Below are 14,828 nucleotides of genomic sequence, written 5' to 3'. Positions count from 1 at the left end.
GGAGCTGTTGGAACAGGTCCAGAGGAAGGCTACAAAGATGATGCAAGAGCTGGAGCACCTTCCATACGAGGACGGGCTGAGAGAGTAGGGGTTGTTGAGCCTGGAGAAGAGAAGGCTCCGAGGAGACCTTACAGCAACCTTCCAGTAACTAAAGGGGGGGCTACAAGAAAGCTGGGGAGGGACTGTTTACAAAGGCTTGTAGTGATAGGATGAGGGGCAATGGGTATAAACTGGAGAAGGGCAGATTTAGAGTAGACATAAGGAGGAATTTCTTCATGATGAGAGAGGTGAGGCACTGGCACAGGTTGCCCAGGGAAGCTGTGGCTGCCCCATCCCTGGAGGTGTTCAAGGTCAGGTTGGATGTGTCCCTGCCGCTGGCAGTGGTGTTGGAACTAGATGATATTTATGGTGCCTTCCAACTCAAACTATTATATGATTCTGTGATTTTGTAACCAATTTCTGTTTAACAGAAAAGGGTGTACATGCCTCATACAGCAGTTTTTAGAATGAAAAGTTGTTTCTGTTTCATACACGCTCTGACAAGATCTATGAAAAAAATTAACAGGGCGTTGCTAAAATACACGCATCAGAGCTTAGGATTTTCATGACCTACCATTTGTAGACATTAATACAAAGTTCCAGAAGTGCACCAATTATTTGAAAAGATTTGATCACTTTTTTGCTTATGTCAAGTGTCAGCAGTGGTGTTAATGTAAGAGAACTAGAACCCAGTTCCGCTTAGTGGTGTTGATGTCCCACACTTCTATCTTAATCTAGAGGGCCTGTGCTTGTTTCACAGGCTTAAGAATTCAGAGGTCTGAGCTCACATTTGAGGTCTTTGTTGAAAAAAAATTTTTCTGTAAAAGGCCCTTACCTTCTCAAGTGTAGTCGTGTTGTAGGCGTCTTAAATGCTCTCCCATTTTGCCCTAACAAACCTCAAGGCAAACAGGGGACTTAACAATATGATTGTTTTTATGATTTAAATGTGTCTTTCAGTATGACTATACTCACCGCAGCAGGTCAGGATACTATTCACACGAGCAGCATTTTGCTTTTGCAGCAAATTTCACATGAACCAGAAAAAAAACAACCCTCAAACCAAGCAGGGTCTCTATATAATTCATCTGAAAGGATTACTGGAGGTGTGCTACTTACCCTTGTACTAGGAATCTACAGTTCAAGAAACACAGTTCCAGGAACACAGGAACTAATGAAGATGGCTTTCCTATGGATTTATGCCTATGATTAATTGCCTTTGTGTCTAAGGTACAAGCTCTAACTGAAGTTAGTCTCATGCCTAGAAACTCATAGATGTCTCTCTCCCATATATGGATGACCGGATACTAGCACAGAACACAGGTTTCTTCTGTGTTCTTCTCTTGTACCTGCAGACTTCACAAAAGTCTAAAACTGTCATGACTGAGATCTGCTAAATTTGGTTGAAATTAATTAGCTATTCTGAAGCTGAATGACAGTGTGATCACGTACACCACACTTCCATAAGAAAGAGAGAAAGGGTAGTGCCTACTGTATCAAGCCTTGGTTAGTTTTACCACCTTTTTTTTGGGTGGTAAAGCCCCTGTGAACTAGTAAGTAATCCTACACTTGAACTCAAGTTTTTTTAAAAAAAGCCATGACTCAAGACAGTAGTTCTTTTTTTTTTAAAAAAACACCCACATTATAGAATATTTGGCAGAGGACTAAATAAGCCACTATTCTATTTTGTCTAAAGAATCACAATTTAGAAGAAAAAGTCCTTTCCCCCCATACTTTTCAAACAAATCAGAGACAAAAAAGCAAATCATGTTACTGAACTTCAATCAAAACAAATAACCATTCGATTTCAGTTTAAACTTCAGTCAGCTCACCCAACAAAAAATACCCCAACACGTAGTACTTTCCATACCTGACATTTCTCTCAGTAATGATCTCACAGAAAAGTGAATTTATTATAAGTACTGTTTACTCCGAGTATTAAACTTTCAGTGATGGAGTTTTTTTTTCTTTTTTTTAGCAACATAATCCACTCTTAAGAAGTGTTGTTTTGGAAGCTTGCACAACCACCAGACGCTGAAGTTACATTACATTTTATTAGTATCCAAAATTTGTCTGCATTTGGCACAAAAAAAGGGTGATATGCTGTTTCTTTGTGTTAACATTTTACTATTGAAGTACTTACTTGCCACATTCCAGCTCTGAGCGGACTTCCAAGTATAGAAGCCATATGGATACAGTTTCTTTTGCAAGAAGTCATGTAATCACCTGTATCTTCAATCCTTCCCTAAAAAGATGACAGCTGAAATTACTGAATGTTTTCCTGAAGTGGAAAGTTGCCTCTACCTTTTCACTTTTCTGTTGACATGGTGGTCGTGCCTCAATGTTGCCCACAACAATTCTTCAGGTCATAAAACACACATTTTGGGGGAACCTTGGCTAAGCAGGAGTAATTGTTTCGGGGGTTTTTAGTATTTTTCTTTGGCTTTAAAAAGAAAGCCAAGTCACTAGACATCTGAAGTAAATACCTTTTCCGACAACTTGAATTATTCAGTGGGATTTAATCTTTGTGGAACTTCTTTGGAATAACAGGAAAGTTTGTCTTAACTATCTACTTTGCAAGAGACACCAAAAGGAGCCTAGACAATCCTGTCAAACCTTACAGCTGGACAAGCCAAACTGACAAAGATACATACTTTTCTACGATGTGTACTTCATTTCTTTGGAAACTGGTGGTTTTGTACTTTTAGTATTGGTCACATAGTGTGAAATCACACTCATTTAAAAGCTGATGAGCAATTGAAATTTTTCATCAGTCATAGGTTTTTTTTGCACAAGGGACTGCACATCCTAGGCCTGAGTCATAAACATGCTTTCACTTTGAACAGAAGTCACCTTTGAAAGCATTTTTATTTGCCTTACCTTGGATGTCAGCAAACAGATGAGGCTTTTTCATTCTGGCTTTTGACTGTTTGGTTATATGGGAATATGAGATAAGTTGCAGAACTGTAAAGCAGTCATGCACTCAAGTCAATGTTCTGAGGCACAAGACATCCATAATGGTCAAATAATTGCAACATAAAACTGTCCTATTGACTTATTTACAATAATGCTTTCTAAAATACTTACTAAAGCAGTCCAGACATACCTGGGACTTCAAAAACAGTCGAAGGACAGCATTGAAAACAGGTAATCCTGGTGAGTGTGAGAACTCACCTGTGAAGCCCTAACCTGATGAGGATGCCCCCTCCCCCCCATCCCTGCTGTGCATCTGAGGCAGTCTGGAAAGGTGCTTTTCATCCAAAGGAATGATTCTCTCTTCACTTACCAGGTCTGTCCTTTAGACAAATACAGCTATGTTCATAGAGACAGGTGACACCTTTTGCTAGATAAACTAACAGAGCTGAGGAAGAGAAAGGGGATTAAACCACCCAATAAATCCTAAACCAGGATACCAATAAAGTCAAGCTTTCATGTGCACAAGCCATTGTGAACTCAGCCCAGACCCTCATACTTCTGTCTTTCGCTGACTGCCTGAGCTCCAGAAACTCTGTGTGTTCTGGGTTTTCTCACAAGGGAGGAGAAAAAAAACCACAGGCACAGAGGCAGAAGGGGGCAGATATTTAGGGTTACCTGAGAAGGAAGCAGACTCGATGTTAGCTATTTTCTTGAAAGTACTTTCTTTTGTGTGAGTCTAAAACTGAGTTATGTCATTCAACGCAACAGCCTTGTTTCAGACACAGCTTTAACTTCTGTGCAAATTTCATGACTCTTTTCCCTAGGAGCACATAAAAGGAAAAAGGCTGCTAGAAGTGGTAGCAAAACCTGACAGAAGCCTTTCTTAATTTAACAGGTTAAATTATCTCCCATTTATATGTAGGAATTAAGAAAATCTGCATCAGCAATAATAATCTCTTGCCATTTGTAGTGACAGTTCACAAAATCAGGTCTTTAAAATTCACCGTCTTACAGGCACCCTATCATTTTCTGATGTCTCTCACTATCTTAGAGGAATACACAAAGGGGAAGCACATTATAGAAACCTTTAAGTGATGCATATTTAAGTAAGACCTCTTTGGACTAGCAAAGAAATGACAATGCCAGTTAGGAAAACAAAACTCCTTTTTTAAAAAATAAGGGAAGTAAAGCTACCCAGAATGACCAGCTGAATTAGACGGTGACACACCAACAGAGCAGCAGGGAGGCAAGCTGATTTTACACTGACTGGTTCTTGCAAACTCAGACCAGGTCTAGGCATACATCAGTTCTGCACAGTGACTGTGCAAGTTTCAGCAACGCGAATTCTTATACCTGCTGAAAACCTGAGCCAAGATATCAGGCATGTAAAAGCACGTAAGATTTGGCCTAAGTTTTAAGAACATCATAAAACATAATATAAATTGCTGTTTAAATAAATGCATACTTACTTAATACCTTTTCTGTTAAGCCAGGTAGCCTCTACAAATTGATTTAAGTAGGCATAGCTTCCTCAGTAAACGACTGCACCAGCTGGATGCTCCATACAGCAATATGTAGATACATGTACACACACGTGCACTTGACATAGATAGTGTAAGAGTTATGAACAAATTACACCAATCTCTACCGACAACATGGAGACTGATGCACACTGAGGAGGCGGGGAAGACCAAAGCAATAAATACCTTAACATGCAATTGCTCAGTTAATGAAAATGGATGGGGGAGCAGAGGGGAACACCCACAGTTGTTCAAACCTGTGGGTTTTCAACCACAGTTCAGAGCAGTTTTGGGGAACTTCCCCAAAGAGACTGAAGACAATTAGTTATTAAACTTGATGCTAATGTTCCTTCTATAAAACTTTGAAACTGCATGGCTTTGTGCTTTGCTCTAAGGTATCTCCTGTCTGATTCAATGGACCTACTCACACACAGAAAAGCATCAAGAAAAATTATCTGCGGATTTATAATTTTGAAAGAATCTCTGATACTACCACAAACACTGCTAAATAAAAGACTTATGTCACTGTGAGATATGACAGCTTAAATGAATACTTGCATCCTCCTGAAGCAGGATGTCCTACTGCAACACCTTTCAGTTAAAAGATAGATCTCTACTGAGACATGCTTCTTCAGTCCAGTTATATCATATGGACTAAACTTGCAAGGGCCTATATAAAGTTATTAATACAGCTTTAATTGAGGAAGAGATGTTTACTACAGCATCTACAGATTATGTCATGCCATTTTTCAAATGCACTAAAGACTCACACCAACTACACAGTTTCATGAGATTGAGCTAATGTGCATTCAACTACTGAGTTTGAAATATTTAGCAAAGCAGTATCATTTCTCCCCAAATCAGACGCTTCTAAGGCATATGTCGAAATCATAAGCTTAGCAGTCTCCTTTGATGGAGGTGACACCAGAATGTCCTTAACACCCGCCTGCCTCCACCCTCCCCTTTTTAGAGATTTTGAGAACTACGGCACGACATAGGTAAGGTCCCTTGTGGAAAGGCAGTGTCAGACACAGAAATGTACTGTCTTCATATTCAGCAACTCGCTAGGATCAAGTCTACAGAAAATAACTGACTTACTGGTGGATGTCTTTCCCTAGCAAAACCAATGCTAACACATTCCAGAAATCAATCAATCTTTTCCCCCTTTTCTACTTTCCTGCTAGTTCCAAGCTCTTCCCCAGTACCAGCTTGTGAAGGTAAACAGAGCCATACACTGCACTTGATCTATCCCTTTCCCCTGAAAAAGACTCACAGGAATAAGCTTAATTATATACAGTCTAACAAACGTGAGTACTTGAAGAAAAGAACACCATCCTGTGTTGCATTATCGGTTGTTATTAAAAAAAGCCAAGAGGAAACCCTTGGGAAGAGTGGAGCATATTAATTATGACAAGACATCGTGACATACCAGTTGAGACTTAAAGGCTGCTAATAACACTTTTTGTAGTAATTAGTGCAAGATAGTTATCCCATATAAACAAATATTTGATGGTAGACTTCTGTGATGAACAATTCACTTGATGACATTTACATATAAATACACATAAATAAAAACCTACGTAATTTAGGTTTGCAGTTAACAAAAAATATGGTCTGAAATGAATTAAATGTAATTGTATCTAGCTGGATCAAAGCTCTTCCTCTAATGATACTCAAGTACACGGAGCATGAAAAGCATAACTGTACAATTCTCAATTTAGTAAAGTACTACTCTATAAAACAGAATCATGAAAACAGCTCTTACATTTTAATGTAAAGTATAAAATTGTATATTTACATTTACATACACTTTACTGATCTACATTGGGTAGGTCACAGTAAAAAAAACATCCCTTTTTGAAAAACTTTCAAAAAATACATCAACTGCAGATATGATCAAAAGTTACTAAGTTAGCAGCTGACAGAACATCTGTAGTAAAAATATATTTTAGGAAAATACCTGGAAAAATCTAAACACCAATAAACACTTTAAAACTATTTTTGAAGTAAAAAATGTAGCAAAACCCAGAATAAGCTAGCTAGGATAACAGGAACTATTGCATACTGCTCTTTAAGAGCCACATAGCGACTTAGAACAGAAGCAGCAGGTATGGTAGGAGTTACATGGTGTGATAAAGCAGAAACCAGAGTGAAATAGGAAACCATCCAACTTCTCTCTATGTTTATTACCATTTATACTGGGAAAAGTATAAGAAAAAGATGAGAAACTCCCTCTCGCTGCACATATCCTCCATCAAAGGCTAAATGAAATTGGTAAAAGGAACCCAGTTCCAAGAGCCTTGGACCCTAAACTTGAAGACATTTACCATGTGTACTTACAGTTCAATGGACAATAAACTGGATTATTACACTACAAGTTGCAGGTTAACTTGAAGAGTTAACACCATTTTGCAATATGAAGTGCTTTTTAAATATACATATCTATATAATATATAGATATTTGTAAAACACACGTGCAGAATTGATAGAACGAATTGGAAATAGATTTCTTGAGTCTTTTTCCCATTAACAGATCTTTGTCTCCTACACAAGGCATTTCAGGATTCAACAAGGATTTCCACAATATGATCAAGCTCATTAAGGTCAGATTTACAATTAGAGTTAGAAGTTGTAGGTGCTGGAGAGGCAAATGTATCAAGCCCATCACAGTGTCCCATTTTTGTGTTGCTCATCATGCCTGTTAACATAGTATCAAGATCATAGTAAGAATTGTCAACTTCTGAGAACAGATCTTCAACAGAATTAGGACTTTTATTCTCCAGTGTCTCAAATATTTGATCTAATGATTTTTGAAAGTTTCCTTTATTTTCTTGTGAATTCTCCATTTCCCACACATTGCTTTGCAGATTTCTTGGAGCTTGCACTGAAGAGGCTGTTGACATAGTTTCTGAACTATCCTGTGTTTGATCACCCTCGAAGTCTTTATTGAAAGCACTATAGCCTGGAACATGCTTTCCCTCAGCTTGTTCCTTGGATGAACGACAGAGAATATCTGTTGAGACAAGACGATCCAGGGATGCCTGCCCTGTACTCTGTGTATTTATCATCTGCCAAGTTCCATCTTGAGTCATTTCCTCTTGGATCTGACGTACTGTGTTGGCTATAAGTACCGAACGACAAAGGTTAGGTTCAACCAGCATGTGACACAGCTGAAGTTTAACCAAAGACATATCTAAAAGTGACTGTCGCTGAAGATTATATGAAGGAATAGCCTTAATACCAGTCAGAGTTCCTTCAATATCTTCTTCGCCATCAAAACATTTTCTCTTTAATCCTCGCACAAACATTGTGTCCTGTTAAAATAAAAAAAATTCTTGTACAACATAAACAGCTCTAGAGGGAAGTGAGAAAGACTAAAAAACAAACCAGAAAACTTCAAGCTTAAATGTAAACATCAAATTATTTTAAGATAGGAACATCAGAATTGTCATACCAGGTTATAGAATGGCCAGTGTGGTACAACAGGGATCAGGAACATAAGGGCTTTATCCCAAAGACGGCACTCGGGAACCAGGAGTGAGCAGGTCCACAAGTCATGGCATCGGAGAGAGGCAGGGGCTTCCAGCTCCTGTCTCCCACTAAGCTCCACACTTGATGGAAGTCAGAAGCTGCTGCTTCACACAGAAGCAAACATCTCAACGGCTGTATTTCACCTATTGGAGAGGCAGTTTCTCCTCGCTCCTCCAGAGTTTCTACTGGCATGCTTAACCTCTAATTTTGGAAATAAAAATACAACCTGACACCATCTTTATAAGATTTGGCCCCTCCAGAACATCAACAAGCCTAACAGACTAAAATGAAAAAAACCCCCAACCATATGCAGCATACTTGAAAAGGTTAGATTATTTTGGCTACAGGGAGAGTAAGATCTCGATTTGTTCTATAGAGCCTGAGACGTTAAACTGATGTGCCTAACGCCATCCTTCTGGTTCCCTCACACAGGTGAGTGACTGCATTGTGTAATTCCAGTACGAACCGGGCAAGTCCAGTAAAGACGGGCACAGTCATCCTCTGTATGGGCTTCTGTATTTCTTTCCCAGCGGAATGTAAGAAAGCAAAACTCTCATATTTCAAGTTTTGAATCACCAGCTAAAAATAAGTTGGGTGCACCCAGGCTTCTCATTCACATCTAAAAATCACCTGCTGAATTTTCCAAGGTATGTCTTTCAAGCACTAGCCTCCCAATTTCTTTCCGAATTGAACTAATTTTGACAGCAGTCATCTCTTGGAAACACTTAGTAACTTTTTTTATAAATGCAGTAGATGTCACCTCTTATAGTCTTAAAAATTAGGCTGCAAATGAAATCTAGTATTTGATCTCTACATTTATGCACCTTTGTTATGTCCTTTCTAAGTCTTCTGTCCTAAGAATTCTTGTTTGCCTAATAACTGGGGATTTTTTCTTAATGTAGTAACCCAAAGAAAATAAAGTTTTTTTAGCTAGAAGTTCATAAACCCAAAATATTACTGCAGTGTCCCCCTATATAATTTTCCATTTCCCTTGGTAAGTTCTAACCTCTGCCTTGCTTTTCTGGTTGCTACGGCACGTTCCACATATTTTCAGAGCATTCTCTTCCAGCTTTCTCAGAGTCACTAAAAATCTGAAGTGCAACAACATCATTCCTTTCAAAACATATTACATACCTATCTACTCTGAAAACCTGGGGACAGCACAGTAGCTGGATAAACATTTGGTCTGACTCAGTGTAACCCTTCTTACCTTGCTGTATATATACATGAATCACCCTTTTCATTTTTATTTCCGAACCCTTAGAGATTTCTTTCCACTGAGGCTACAAAACTCTTTAGAAGTCCTAACATGCAGAGACTACAGTAAAGAATACATGAACTTGGTTTTATGGTTGTTTCTCATAGACCCCTTAAAAGGATTACCCCAACATACTAAATGCTTTGGAAGTTTGTTTTAAAAATTTCTCCTGTACCCCCACATATTTGCATTATTCCCACTAAATGCAACCCAAGCTTTTTCTTGATAGTCCCTCTGCCAGAGTTTTAGATATTCCTGCAGAATATATTTAGATATTCCAGCTGAATGATATCTTAATTAATTTGTCCTATAGTTATATGTACAGTAATTTCTAATCACACACATCCCCTGTGAAACCTGACCTATAGAGACCTTTGGGACCACTAATCAACCATGTGTGATTATGTCATCAAACATTAAACACTTTGTACAGAATTTGAAGCTTCTTTTTTTCAACTTATATTCTTGTGAAGAATAATTAAAACTTCAACTGAATGCTAACCTGATTGTCATACATCTACTGTTTGACATTTATTAAATGCCTTTTAAGGCACACCAACAGCAGAACAGAATGCAGCAGCACACTTGAAAATCTGAATACATTGCACAGTTTGGTGCGCAGGAGCAGAGGAAAAAATGTTTATGGATTCTTAAAGGCAAACCTTCCACAGCATTCTCTGCATTTTTTTCTATAACACTTCAAATTAGTATGTTATATCATAAAACCAGTTATCACCCCATTCTAAGACTACACAAAATACTAGATTACAGTTTCATTTAAGAATCAAAAAAGTACATACCAATAATTGTGTTTGATGTAGTCCTTCCTCTTCTCCCATACTATTGAGCAAGAGTCCATACAGTAAAAGTCAGAGCACCACCTACCAAGTACCGGGAAGCAAGGTGTCAGCTAAGCACAGGAGATGCACAATACAATAGTTTCCCATTTCAGAAACTTATACATCTCTATTTTCTCAATTGTTTCAGTATCTCCATGCTCACATCACTCCTACAATCTTGAATAGTACTGTTAAGCCAAATTTACAGCTAAAGCACAAAGGTGATGTGCCTAACAACACACACAAAGCATGTGGCAGGAAAAGGAAATGCCAGTTTAAGCCCAAGTCCTTGGCTGTTACTCTGACCTTTGGACCAGCCTCTCCCTTATCCCTATGTCTTTGTCATTAAAAGAACAAATAAAATCTTTAGTGCTCCTCTGAAAAATCTAAGTGCACACAAAAGCATACTGAAAGCAAGTCTTCATTATTTCTATCACAAAACTACACAGTTTTCACCTTTGTTTTACAAAACTGTGTATCTATGTAGCATCTTGAGAAAAAGACGAAGCACACACAAATATGAAACTGAAACACAGGGAGAATGTTCCTTTAACAACACAGGAACTTTATTACTAAGATTTACCGTGCAAGATGACAATAATGAAAGCGATGACAGTAATTAAATTGTTTTTACTATTAAGGCTGTGATTTTAAAACATATATATGGGAAATAAGATTCAATATACCAAATACAACTACCAAACACATTCAACAATTCTTTTAATTACCAAAACTTAAAAGAATTCAACAGGCTACAAAAAAACCTCTGTTATGATAAAACATGAAAATAATTTAGATACTTTTCCAGACATGTCTGTACAGTTCCAGACAGCTCAGTGTCTGCAACTAAGGGACATATCCAGAAAAGAAACAAGTAAAGAGGATGCACAGGGACATTTATTTTTGCTTCCTGGTAATAAAAAATTGTTGAAGAGACCTTGCTCTCAAAATGGGGTGGAAGGAGATGGTGGCATAGGACTTTGCTGGGGTGGAAGGGGTAGAAAATTTTTTTCTCAAGAGGCTGCATACTTGTTAAAAAACAACAGCAGAAAGCCCAGCTGAAACACTCCCAAGCCAAAATATTTTGACTCAGTCCCAAAATATATACAGACTAAAATGCTGTTATATCACAGAAACTGTATTTCAACCAACTCCTAGTTTCATTCTCTTTTACAAACCGAGCTCACAGTAACATTCAAGACAGGGTCATGCAGCACATGAACTACAGCTCCAGTGAGACATCATAATATCAAGTCAATAAAATAATATTATTTCTTATTTCTGTCAAACACCTTATGATGCTATAGAAGTTTATAAGTTTTAGCTCCCCAACTACACTTTTAAAACACTTCATAAATGAAGCATAATCTCTTTTGAGAAACTGTATACAGTAACTATTTGAATCCTCAAATTCCTAATGGATACATTTTTAGTTTAGGGTATGTGACAAGGGCATAAACTTTTTTTAAAACAAAGCAAATAAAACCCCACAAAATCCTCCACAACTACTACAGATAAAGATGTTGCAGTAATGAGAACAGTACATGTATTAAAGTATTTTCTGGTGCTATTTTGGATATCTGACAATATTAGAGGAAGAGGCTTTGGCCGTTTGCCTCCCAAAATAGCAGACCAATACAGAAGGAGACTGTTATGTTCTTGGTATAAGAGCCACTATCACATCCACAAACTAAAAGACATAAGGGATGCTGGCAGACCAGTCCAGCCTGTAATCCATTAACATACTAAAGGAGGAAACAGTTTTCCCATGCAATATAATAACATGTAAGACCTGCTACGTGTGATTCCAGGTTCTTCCCTAGAGCAATAAACAAGCTATGTGGACCTCTGTTAACATAAATTTAAAGAATATACCCATCAGAGCAATTATTTCCTCAGATTCTGTTAACTGTCAGAAAAACGTGCCTCAAAATCCAAGTTCTCAGTAAAAAAAAAACAACCCAAAAGCCCCCAAACCATTAACTTCATAGCCATTATCAGATGAAATTAAATCCTTGAAATAAACAACCTGCCCCAGACTTCCCTGCACTATCTCCAACAAGGATTCATTTCAAGAGAATACTAAATTTAAAACCTAATAAATTAAAATAAAAGATGTTTCTGTATTGATTTACATAGCAACATACTCAAAAAGGTTTTAGCCATTCTGTAGAACCTTTTGGTACATGACAGCAAGGGTGCTACTGCTTTAGAAGCAAGGTGTTCAAAAATTCCTTTATAATGTAAAGCAGCATCTGTCTCTGTCCAAAAGGCATTATTATCCAGACTAGGTGTATCGCCTCTCTTCCTCCAATGCTATCCTTATATTAATAGCTCAAGCTTAGTGTCTTAAATGTAACCACTGTTTGAAATAGCTGTACAAAAAAAAGTGTCAAGGAGACAACAGCTATCTGTAGCATAATATAGTATGAAAAAAGGAATTTTTGTGGGTTTTAGTGTTTTGAGTGGGGCTTTTTGTGGTTAGTTTGTTTTTTTTATATAGATACTAGCACAGTATTATGCAATTCATTAAAAATTTTGCTTTTGGGATCGACAAAGTCCCAGTCTGCTTCACAAATAAGGTGCTTGAAATTTGATCCATTCCTTAACTGAAGCATCAACTTACACATTCCAGATTCACACTCAATTCACATTCATGCAGTAATATGCTGCCAAAGATATACTTAAGGGAGAGAAGTTGCTCCCTGGGAGTTAGGGTAACAGAACACAGGAAATTTTTAGCACTGTTAATCTTTATGAGAAAGCAGACAAAACTCCTTAGGGCTGGAGGTTTGCTTCAGCAGGGTGCCTTTTCTTTTTGTAAAGCCATTAAGTATAGTCATACGGTTTGGGTTGGAAGGGACCTTACAGATCATCCAGCTCCAACACTCTGCCATGGGCAGAGGACACCTTCCACTGGACCAGGTTGCTCAAAGCCTCATCCAGCCTGGACCTGAACACATCCAGGACTTCTCTGGGCAACCTGTTCCAGTGTCCCATCACTCTTATAGTAGAAAATTTCATCCTAATATCTGATCTAAATCTCCCTTCTTTGATCTTAAAACCGTTCCCCCTCATCCTATCCCTGCACTCCCTGGTAAAGAGCCCCTCCCCAGCTTCCCTGTAGCCCCCTGAAGTACTGGAAGCTGTTCTAGGGTCTCCCCAGAGCCCTCTCTTCTCTAGGCAGAACAGCCTAAAGTCTCTCAGCCCGTTCTCATGCTCCAGCCCTCTGATCATATTTGTGGCCTCCTGTGGACTCGCTCCAACATATCCATGTCCTTCTTGTGCTGAGGACTCCAGAAGTGAAAGCAGGTGATGATGGTTAGCACAGGATAGTGAGACGGTACCTGTCCACTACCACTGCAATCCACCCCCACCCTCCCCCCCCCCCCCCGAAAAAAAAGCTCCTCCTTTGTAACAACTGCAGGAAGAAATCATAGAATTGCTAGGTTGGACAAGACCTTTGAGATTATCAAGTCCAACCGTACCTGTCCACTACTAAACCATATCCGTAAGTTGTCTTTTAAACAACTCCTGGTATGGGGACTCAATCACCTCCCGGGGCACCCTGTTCCAATGCTTAAAAACCCTTTTAGTGAAGAAATTTTTCCTAATGTCTAATCTGAACGTCCCCTGGTACAACTTCAGGCCATTCTCTCTTGTCCATAACATGTAATGGTGAGGAAAAGATGCGAAGCCAGGTTCCCTCTTTAGGATCCCTGCATGGTGGTGCTGAGTTATAAGGTGGGCTGCAGACACAGCAGAGGGGCTGCTAGGGCCAAACTCACCCCTCTTTGGGCCAGCACAAAGGCACGTGTATAGCACCGGGGTTTGGGGCTGGCAGGCGCCTCTCCAGGATACGAGGGCTGCGGGAAAGGACACCAGCTTACGAGGAAGAGAGATGGAAAGCCAGGTTCTTTCTTTTAGGACGTGTGTATGGTGGTGGTGAGCTATAAGGTGGGCTACAGGCACGGCTAAGGGGGGTGGGGAGGGGTGAGGGGCTGCGGGCACGGCCAAGGTGGGAGGCTAGGGCCAGAAACCCCCGTGCTCAGGCCGGGACAAAGGCACCCGTGCAGCACTGAGGTTTGGGGCTGGCAGGCGCCTATCGGGGGCATGAGCGCTGCGGGAAAGGGCTGCAGCCCGAGGAAGGGCGGCTGGGAAGCAGAGCGAGCCCGGCGCCCGCCGGTGCGCGGAGCAGAGCGCCGGGGGGAGGCGTGACCGGCGGGCGCGGCCGAGGCGGGGCTGAGCCGGCGGAGGGCGGCGGCGGCGGCGGCACCGGAGGGGGCCCGGGGGGCGGAGGCGCGGGGCGAAGGGAAGGGACCGGCGGTGGGGTGGGGGGGGGCGGCGGACCCTGCCCTCTCCCCTCAGGGCCGCGGGCGGCCGCTGCCCTCGCCGCCATTTTGGATCGGCTCCCCCGTGCCCCGCTTCACACTCGGCCCGGCCCAGCCCGCGCTACTTACCGCCTCGATGCTTTCACCGCCGCCGCCTCCTCCTCCTCCTGCCAGCGTAGCAGCCGCCGCTCCCGCCTCACCGCCCGCTCCGCGCTGGAGGCAGGGGCGGGGTTAACCGCAGGGCCCGGCCCCGCCTCCCCCGCCCGCCATCTTATTGTCAGGGCCCACAAAGGAGCGCGCGCCCTCCCTCCCTCCCCTTCGCGCCGCCGGGCCACGCCCCCCAGGGAAGCGGCGGCCGCTATTGGCTGCCGCCCGGGCACTCGGGAGCCGCTCAGCG

The 14,828-nt window shown here is 40.8% G+C and overlaps 1 protein-coding gene across 1 annotated transcript; it reads right to left on the bottom strand.

Moving 5' to 3' along the window:
• Nucleotides 1–5,808: 5,808 nt before the first annotated feature.
• Nucleotides 5,809–14,714, bottom strand: CDCA4 (cell division cycle associated 4). Its single transcript, XM_069858929.1, is given in 5 exon segments — nt 5,809–7,786; nt 7,927–8,042; nt 8,045–8,204; nt 10,062–10,142; nt 14,561–14,714. Coding segments are annotated over 4 exon segments (1,071 nt in total). The 5' UTR covers nt 10,101–10,142; nt 14,561–14,714; the 3' UTR covers nt 5,809–7,030.
• Nucleotides 14,715–14,828: the final 114 nt, after the last annotated feature.

Source organism: Phaenicophaeus curvirostris, chromosome 5 (assembly GCF_032191515.1).
Source record: "Phaenicophaeus curvirostris isolate KB17595 chromosome 5, BPBGC_Pcur_1.0, whole genome shotgun sequence".
In the NCBI taxonomy this organism is placed as follows: Eukaryota; Metazoa; Chordata; class Aves; order Cuculiformes; family Cuculidae; genus Phaenicophaeus; species Phaenicophaeus curvirostris.
Note: the sequence above shows the minus strand (reverse complement) of the source record. Positions and strands in the feature narration are given on the sequence as shown.